The 10,263-nt window shown below is 32.2% G+C and overlaps 1 protein-coding gene across 2 annotated transcripts; it reads left to right on the top strand.

The window, feature by feature from the left end:
• Positions 1 to 332: 332 nt before the first annotated feature.
• LOC118047358 (uncharacterized) lies at positions 333 to 5,011 on the top strand. 2 transcript variants are annotated; one of them, XM_035056634.2, is made up of 5 exons: positions 333 to 1,111; positions 1,801 to 1,850; positions 2,495 to 2,572; positions 3,095 to 3,707; positions 3,915 to 5,003. In XM_035056634.2, the coding sequence occupies exons 1-5, from the start codon at positions 959 to 961 to the stop codon at positions 4,539 to 4,541; spliced, it is 1,521 nt and encodes a 506-aa protein (XP_034912525.1). In that variant the 5' UTR covers positions 333 to 958; the 3' UTR covers positions 4,542 to 5,003. The 2 variants fall into 2 exon arrangements, with proteins under 2 accessions (XP_034912525.1, XP_073265062.1); XM_073408961.1 differs by lacking the exon at positions 2,495 to 2,572 and having other exon boundaries at positions 3,915 to 5,011.
• Positions 5,012 to 10,263: the final 5,252 nt, after the last annotated feature.

Below are 10,263 nucleotides of genomic sequence, written 5' to 3'. Positions count from 1 at the left end.
ATTTTAATTTTAAAAAATAAAATTAATCCAGTTAATCTGATAAACTAGTTAAAATCTGATAACTCAAATAAAACCCTTGATTTATAAATCAGATTGTGTTTCAGAAACATTGTGAAATCATTTTTTTTTATATATAGAAAAAACCTCGTTGACGCGCCTTGTGTGTTGTACAAGCATACCCAAAGTAAACATTAATTTTTTCAAGGAAAAAAAGAAAAGAAAAGAAAGAAAGGGTAGACAAGTAATTGCGTTGAAGAAAAAAGTGGATGCCTCCAAAACAAGCGACGATAAAGGCAAGCCGGCAGTTCTTAAGCCAGGAAGAGAAGGGAAGAGAACCCAATAATAATAATAATAATAGTCTATAAAAAGAAAACCCACACAACAAAAAAACCTAACCCAGATTTACTTTCTATTTCTAATTTCCATGTCGTAAAAGAAAAAGAAAAAAAACAAAATCACTCTGTGTCTCTGTCTGTCATCTGCCATGTTTTTCTCATTTAACAACACCTCCTTTCTTCTTTCTATTTCTCAATAATATTTATCTACACCTCCTTTTCTTCTCTCTCGCTTTTTGATATTTCCACTTCTTCTTCTTCTTCTTCCTCCTCCTCCTCCCCCTCCTCCTTTCTCTCTTTCTTTTAAAGAATAGAATCTCTCAACCCCCGTGTCTTACGCAATTCACCCCCCCAAAAAATAAAAATTCTCACAAAAACCACCATACCACACCCATTTTAAAACATAACCACCCCTAAAACCGTCTGTCTCGTCTGTTCTCTGTAATACCCAGAAGCCCTTTTTTTTTGTCTCTCGCATTTTGGAGGTGTTTCCATCGAAGGGGCTGTCTTGTTATTATTGCTGTTTGTTTCAAATTCTTCTGGTTTTTTTGAAGGAGGCTAAAATGAGCCGGGGTGCGTAGGATAAGGAGTTTTAATTGGAGGTGTACACGTGGACGGTGAGGATGGGGACGGAGATATTAATAAAGCAGTGGGGTACATGGGAGGAGCTGCTACTGGGTGGGGCCGTGATCCGGCACGGTACCCGAGATTGGAATTTGGTTGCGTCGGAGCTCCGCGCCCGAACCGTTAATTGCCCCTATACTTTCACACCCGAGGTTATTAATTACTACATTGATTGGTTAATTAATTAATTAATGATTGTGATTTTTGTTTATTAATTAATTGCTACTAATTTTCCTCTCTTTTATTTTTGCGGGGTAGTTAGGTAAAAAACCATGATTAATTTTTGATAATTGTCCTAACACGACACGCTTATTGGACAATGGACATGTTTTTGGTTCTTGGTTTACCCTTATTTTGTAAATTACCTGGAAAGTTTGTTATTGCTCCTATTATTTTGCGAAAGGGTCAAAATCACCCTCCATTATTAAAGGTTACATTTTTAAAAAAATAATTTTAGTGGTTACTATTTTTTTTCCGGGGTTAATGAATAATGAGTTGTGATTGGTGGGGCGAAGAAGAGAAGAAAAAACATGGATAGTGACATGGAAAAAAAAAAAAAAAAAAACAAGGGGGATAGCTAGGCAAGCATGCTTTGACTTTGACTTGACTTAAATTGTGGTTGTTTAGTATTAGTAGTATTTGCATGACTTTACTAGCAAAGTTAGAAAACGTTAATGGCGATTGTGATAACGATATGTCACGTGATGTGCACGTGAGTGTACCCCTTAGTGGTCGGTCTATGCTTTGACTTGCAAAGTTTGGCAAGATGTGACGTGATTTGACGGATTGATCACGATGCTATGTGCATGTGGATTTATCTTGGTTTGCATTCTAAATGCAGATATGTAAAGCAAAGTATGAGGACTTGCAACAACGTTACTCAGGGTGCAAGTAAGTGTTCTTCTTATGATATCAAGACATTATACCTATTCTTGGGTTGTCTGAAGTGGATTGCTTAACCCTAGCTACAGAAAGAAAAATGGAACGTTACTTATCACATCCTGTTTTTCGAAATTAAATTTAGTATTTACAGGTTCCCGGAAGATGTCAGTCTAGTAAAAAGCATAGCTATAAAACACCTGGCGTAGTCGGTCAACCTGTTGACCCGCTGACTTGGGTCGGGTTTCATTTCGAAAAGAAGTCCATTCATTTAAGGAAAAAAAAAACTGAAACTGATTTCAATTTGGTCAAAAAAATTGAGTTAACGGGCCTATCCGTGGGTTGACTTGGCCAAATCACAACCCGGGTCCTGGGCTGGGTCTTATAACTATGGTAGACAGAATTAGAGGGTTTAAACTGATCCTTTTCCAGAGAACAAAAGTCTTCTTGGCAATGGAGAGAAAAAAATGATTATATGTATTGTTTTTTTCTCAAACATTACATTAAACCTCATTGTTTGATAATGCAAATCACAGGCTTTGAATTGAAGGTTTAAATAAAAATTATTTGCGCATGTGCATTCATTAGCATATAGTCATCGTCAAATTTCTGAAACAAGTTGCACGCAATTTACTCCATGCCCATGTATTCCTCAGGGCTTGGTTTGAAGAGCTGCGGAAGAAAAGAATGGCAGAGTTAAGGCGAGCATTAGAACAATCTGAAGGCTCAATTGGGTCAGTGATCTGTTTTTTGTTCCAATTCAGACTTCGTGTACTTATAAATTCATGTTAAGAAAACTGCCTTGTGTCATTTGTCTTAAAATAAAAACAAGGTAGCCCGAAAACTGTCTTAATCATGTTCCCCTGCATTAATGAAGAAAGCAGCATAAGAATCTTCGCTTTAGAGTCTCATGGCCGAAGCATGAAATCATGAATGCGCGAGTGTCATTAATGGATAGATGGTAATACTATAGTGATGATTTCTTCATCTTACCCAAGGAATAAATTGTTAAGAGCTGGATTTAGTGGAGATGTAATCCTAGGTTGCAGAACTTCAGTATGTGATTTGTGAAATTTTGAGGGGTTAATTTGAAGAAAGAAATGCATAACTATAATCCTGAACTTGCTTGATGCTGATTCAATTCATTATGTGACATGTAAAGAATTCATGGATCTGTTTCAGATACATGTTGGTGTGTGAATATTGCAGTCTGCATTCATGTAATGGTTGTAGATTTCTTAACTGTTATGTTTCAGGTCACTGGAATCAAAACTTGAGATTCTCAAGGCTGAGAGAAGGGAGGATTGTCATGTCAGTTATGACTCCAGCCAGACAGAGTCACCTGTTCTATTTCGGAAATGTGATGGGATCGAATCATCCAGTAAAGAGACATCTAAGGATGGACTATCTGCTGGTAGTTTTACTCAGGATACCAAAACAAATCGGACACCTGAATGTCGAGTTCCAACTGATATGCCGGCTGCAGAGATGGAGATTAAGCCAGAAGTTTCAATATCCCCTGAAGAGAATAAAGTTTCAAGCATATGGAAGCTGTCAGATAGCATATTTGCAGGGCAGGTAAGTAGTTTAAAAAGGAGGAGAGGGAAGCGAAAGCGGAAAGATTGTAGTAAGGATGTCAAGGAAGGGAGTGTTGGAGAAAGTGAGTTTTTGGGGTCAGCTGATGCTTTGTTTGCTACTCGCTGTAAAGATAATTCAACTAGCACCTCTGGTCAAATTGCAAGATGCTCTACTGTTGATGATCAATCCAGAGGTTCGAGCAAGGATAGAGTGGTGGATGTCAGGGTGATTTTTGATTCTATTGCAGAGAACAAATGTGCCTCTGTCTTTCATCGGCGTCTTGATAGCCAGGTATTAGATCGCTTTACCTTGTGAGTTGCGAGGTTGGTTTCTTGCAGTCATTGTCAATACAATGTTGTTGAAAATGATGATGGTGCCTCTTTGTTTTTAAATTTTTCTTGTATTTTAATTTTGTAAACTCGCTAGTTTTGATTATTGTTGATATACTAATGCCCAGAATCAGTTTAACTTACTGGTGGAGTTTTATTTTTGCAACAGAAGAGAGGAAGATATAAGAAAATGATCTTGCAGCACATGGATATTGATACCATAAGATCAAGAATTGCTAGCGGCTCCATCACAACAGCTAAAGAAATCTTTCGAGACCTGCTTCTACTTGCTAACAATGCCTTGGTCTTTTATTCCAAGACTACTCGTGAATACAAATCTGCACTGCTTCTGAGAGACATCGTCACCAAAAGTCTGCGGCAGAATCTCAAGAATTATATTACCAAGACGACGATTACCTTTCTCTCAACCACATCACCTTTGCTTAATCCTCCTGTCAAACCTCAAAGTGCTCGTCCTGGTAATGGAAAATTGTCAGGAAAGGTGACCAAAGCAGGGAAGCTTGTTGCTAGAACTCCAAACACGGGTAAAAGACCAAATAATGTCCATTCACCTCCTTCAGCAGAATCTTCAGCATTGAAAAAGAAAGGCTCTCATTCTCCTCTTTTAGCAGAATCTTTAGCCATGAGAAAGAAAAGCTCTCATTCCTTTCCTTCAGCAGAATCTTTAGCCACGAGAAAGAAAGGCTTTGGCCGACCAAGAAAAACTGGACAAGAAAGTACTACACAACGCTTTGAAAGTCTGCCAAAAGGAAGGAAGAGATCCCGGGTTAAGTGACCATATTGTATAGTTGTGTTCATCATCCCCTGTAACATGTTACGACAATTCTAATGTGTTTTCTAGGATTTTTCAATGTACAAAGCCCCCCTACCCCTTTTGAAACTAACTGTTGTATAGTCCAAATGTAACAAAAAATTAGAGAGAAACATTTGCTTACTTGACGTGCGAGCTCAAGGCAGCGCAATTTATCAGAAGAGGCGATTGCGACAAGTTCTTAGTTTCTATGCTGCATATTGATCATAGGAGATGCTGAATTTGCTTCTCAATTTTCCGGAGAATGCAATTTGAATATCGGATATCTGGCCAGAGGCCACCCTACCGGTACAGATTGTAGAACGAAGGTCTTAGGAGACTTCCCCAGAACAACCTGTATACAGAGAGTACGTTTAAGCTAAACTGCGGCAATGAGGCTTTGGTCCAACGTTGAAGCCTCAAAGGTGAGGTTCGGAAAGCAGAAAGTGTGGAAGGTTAAGGTTCAAAATCCCACCTCCAAGTATTATTGCTAACTATAGAATAAAAGAGGTGGGCAATTCACCCTAGCCCACCTCCACTGAATAAATGTAGTTTTATTTTAATTGTATGATCCTTTATATGTTGAGGTTTTTTAGGGATATTAAAAAATGAATTACTTGTAGATTTCGCAAAATCAAGATTTAATTGGAGTTAAAAATAAAAATTACAAGAATGATGATCAACTTTAACAAATAACAACAAAGCACACCCCATTTAGTTTTCTAAAGTTGTAGCTTTTCTATCATTTGATCTTTGTTTTGAAAATTTACAGTTTAATACCAGATTTTATTTTCTTCATGTTTTAGTCCCATTTAATTGATTATTTTTTAAATAATATATATATTTTTTAATTTCACAGCTTTAAAGAGATTATTATTATTATTTATCTGTAACTTTTTGTCTCATATATTTAAATAAATAAATTGTATTTACATGACACGTTTATATAAAAAAAATCACTTGCTATTAGTAATGATAATTAACCTCTAACATATAATGATAAAAACCGTTTAATTTAACTAGATTTTTAATGACTGAGTTGATGTAGCAAAATCTAATTCAAACTTACTAGATTTTTAATGGCTAGGTCTAATAAAAAACAGAACGAAGCGTTTTCGTATTAATAAAAATTGTTAATCCAGGTTGATTTTGTAACCTGATGATCCGGGTTGGGGTAGACAACTATGGTATGTAGATAATTCATGTGAAACTAGACCACCTTGGCTCTCGAAAGTCTAGTTGTCTGGCCATCTCCGGGGCTTAGGTCTACTTCCTTCAAGTGAAAGTGAAGCTGGACCGACTCCTTTTAAAATCCAAACATAACCCACAATTGCGAAATATGGCCATGGTTCAAGCCATCGTTAATTTTATCACCCCACCTGCCCAGAGAGCCTTTAGGCCTGATTGGAATGATTAGCCCTAGAGGGAATGCCATTTCTAACTAGGTCTAACAAATTGAGCGTGACATTTTGTGCCCTTGTTTTTTAACATGTTTGGTACTATATTTTAAAAATATTTTTTTTAAATTAATATATTTTTGATGTTTTCAAATTATTTTGATGTGCTAATCTTAAAAATAATTTTTAAAAAATAAAAAATATTATTAACATATTTTTTTAAATAAAAATCATTTTAAAAAATAATGGCAACGTTGATGTCCAAGAGCTATTTATGCCAATTTCTTGGGTCTTGTCTCTAGCTAGAAAAGCCATTTTTAAGAGATAATATTAGGAAATGATTATGTCCATCGAAAATGATAAGGATCGAAGACAAAACCTGTCCGCTCGAGGGAATGGAAGTTGACTAAATGGATATGTACTAGCTTGTGTGACATCAAGTCGTTAAAATATATATATAAAAAATTAAATGGATATCTAAAATTTGACTAAATGGATAGCTTTAATTGTCGTATCCTTGTATCAAGAATAGCCTTATGAACCAATTATTTGATTGGATTAGTTTTGTTTGTTTTTTGTATTTAAAAAATTTTAAAATTTTTTATTTAAAATTAATAATTTTTTAGTGTTTTTAAATTATTTTGATGTATTAATATTAAAAATAAATTTAAAAAAACTAAAAAAATTATTTTAATTTATGAGCTGAGTTGGTATACAGTGGGCTTGAGATTTTGGATACGTAATTAAATTTCATGTTTGAATATTCTAATTTACTTAAAACCTTATCTGCTATAGGAGATAGTACTAGCTTACAGTCACGCTACACTTTGGCTAGAATTAAAAAAATATATAAATAATATATTTAGAGCAGAAAATTACTTTCGTATGGTTATTAAATTCACTCTAATCGATTAAATTTAAATTCACTCTAATCAATTAATTTTAATTTTTTTTTATCTAATTTAAATTTAAAATTAATATAAGAATTGTCTTGACATGATTCAGTTAACTTGACGGGTCCAAACACAATTCAGACAATCAGTAAAAAGAAGGCCTTTATTTTAAAAAAAATCATAATAGTTTTTTTTTTTAATATTATGATATCAACATACTAAATCGACCTGAATTTTTTGGATTAATCTGCTAAATTCATGATCCGGATGAAAGATTTTATTAGCTTTAAAAATTTTATTTTTTTAAAATTATTTTTTATTTAATTATATAATGATAAAAAATAAATGCTCGTAGAAATAAGTACAAATAAAATATCATGATGTTTATTTAAGACTATAATAGAAAAATAATGATGATAAATTTAAAATAAAATAATATTAAATGATAAAAATAAAAATAAAAAAAATAAAAAAATACTGAAAATGTAAATAAATATATGAAAAAAACCACATATTTAATCAAGAGGTGTGTCTACACTCCAACTCTTTTAGATGTATTGGAAAATTCTATATATATATATATATATATATATATATATATATATAAAAGGCCACCTGTTTATATGAAGAGATGAGTTTACACCCGAATTCTCTTTAGATGTGCCAGGAATTTCAAAGTGTTAAAGTCGTAGCACTTGTCTCAAAAAAAAAAAAAAAAAAAACAAAAAAGTCTATGCAAAGCAAGAAAGGGTATATGGCAAAAATTTAAAATCGTAGCCTTCATGTCGTTTACGAAACAAACGGGAGTGGTGCCAATTTTAATGAATATTTATTTCTGAATAACAAATATGCTTTAAGGGAATGTGATTTTCATGTAGCCACGTACACACTTTACTATTTACTATAATAATGAAGTGATATCTATGGCTTTGGCTACGAAACTGTGCGTATTTTAATATTTTCATATAATATATTAGTTATTATTGATTTATTCAAGAATATTTTTATCTATTTAATATTTTAATAAATAATAAAATAATAATAAAAAATTGTTTTGGGTAGGGGTATTAGGTATTTTCATTTTTTAATACAGAGTAGACATCCTTAAATCTAAGAAATTTAATTAATTGGAGTTAAGGGTATTAGAGTTTTTTAGTTTTTTTTTGGTTACTTGTTGGTTTCGTTGATGATAGTAATTTAATTTAATATTAAAATATTTTATACAAAACAAACCCACTCTTCATGGTCAAATATTTTTTAAAATGCTTTTAGTTTTAAAATACATTAAAATTATTTTTTTCTATAATTTTTAACATCAACACATCAAAATCATTAATTAAAAAATATTAAATTTAATTTGGCTTTGCTTTATCCTGATGAGTTCTTCTTGCACTATAAAACATTAAATCTAATCTCTATCGATAAAAGTCTTACAATTAATTTGTTCCGATTACTTACGATCAATTGAAAAAATAAAAAACTTATCTTGGATATAAAACAATGATTTAATTCAGTTGAAGAGGTAGCATCGAGCATGCGTGAGAGTTCCTTCAGTTTCATCTGGTGATGGTTCTTATAAATCGAAGATCGCTACAACTGTAAGTCATCTGCTCCAAAACCCTCCTCCCCTCGATGAGACCTAACCCAACCAATTTCTTCACATTTTTTTCAATTTTTCTGTCGTGTGCACGCCACCTTTTGACCCACCCAGCCACCCCTAACCTCCCCGCAGCAACTTCAAGAAAAAAGCATTGTGCATATAAATAAGTGATTAATAATATTAGCAGAGAGCATCCCTGGTCTCAGCCTTGGTAGAAATTGGAACTAATAATTTACTTTTAGGTCAAATTAATGTTTGAAAAATATACAGTGTGTTTGGTATAGTGGTGTATGGTGCTTTCAAAAGTATTTTGCAATTGAAAATACATAAAAAATAATGTTTTTTTAGATTTTTTTTTATATTAGCACTTGCAAATCATTCAAAAACACCTAAAGAACATTAATTTAATATTTTTTCAAGAAAATAAAATAAAAAGTAGTTTTTTTTAAAAAAAAAAAACTCATAAGCCATGTTCTTATAATATTATAGTGCTGGACACGAAGCTTGCTAGTGCTAGGGTTTGCATTATTCCTTGCTGCCAAGTGCTCTTGAAAGCGCATTTGATGGATGCATTGTTTAATTTTTTAAGTGGTGCTAGCATGTATGCCTATAGTATAATTTATATATAAGCCTATAGTATAATTTATATATAAGCCAAAAGCGATTTAAAGCGTGTTTGCAAATAACTTTTCGTGCCGAAATACATGTCAATGATGTTTTTTCATTTTTTAAAAATCATTTTTGACATCAGCACATCAAAATGATCTAAAAAGTACAAACCGTACTTAATTTTAGCAAAAAAAAAATTCAAAATTTGACGAAACGCAGGTTGAAACGCACAGCAAAACACTACTTTAATGTACCAAGACCATAAAATTAATATCTAGAAATGCTTTTTTCTTTTTGTTTGATTAATTTATCCATCCACTAATTTTGAAGCTTCCTCCAATACATAATTTTTTTTTTTCATAACTTTTCCGGATAGATTCTGCTGAAGGATCCGGTCGCTGACACAGGTCAATTATTAGGTATGGTAAGGTGCATAATTGATGGAGTCTCTATTGTCTACGAAAATGTGATTGATTCGTAACATTTGAAATTAGCCAGCCCAACCTCCTTCTCAAATAATAATAATAATAAAAAAAAAACGTATGCTTTAATGGGGAAAAACTAATCAATGATACGCTATATATTATAAATAATATCTGGTTATTTGCGATTTTTTTTATGAGCTAATATTAGATATTGAATGAATGATAGAGCAGACTTGGTGTGAATTATAAATTTAACGGGTTAACTTAGATTAATAACTTTCTTTTTATATAAAAGGTTACAAATATATTGTTTTGAGAAAGTTAAAAGAAAATCAATAAATTTTAATTATATTGTTGTTTGACTTACTAAGTTAATGAGATCAACTCTATATACCTGATTTAGATTGGAAGTTAGACCAGCTATTAAATGCAATTACTCTATGAATTAATTTATTTTTGTGTTTTAAAAGTATTATTTAAAAAAAAAAAATTATTTTTATTTTATTTCAAATTAATTTATTTTTTATGTTTTTAAATCGTTTTGATGTGTTATTAAAAATATTTTTCATGATTATTTTTAGAATCTATTTCTTCTTGTATTTTAAAACTATTTTTTTAAAAAATATTATTTTAATATATAACTAAATAAAAAGTATTTTATTTAAAAAATTAATCACTACATATCTTCCAAACATCACGCAAATCAAGAGAGTTCATCCAGTTATTTTGCGAACAAAGCATGGATCCTTGTCGCCTTGGTTTGGGCACTACGTGCATGGAACC

This window comes from Populus alba, chromosome 4 (genome assembly GCF_005239225.2).
Source record: "Populus alba chromosome 4, ASM523922v2, whole genome shotgun sequence".
Classification (NCBI taxonomy): domain Eukaryota; kingdom Viridiplantae; phylum Streptophyta; class Magnoliopsida; order Malpighiales; family Salicaceae; genus Populus; species Populus alba.
This window is presented reverse-complemented; position numbering and strand designations above follow the sequence as displayed.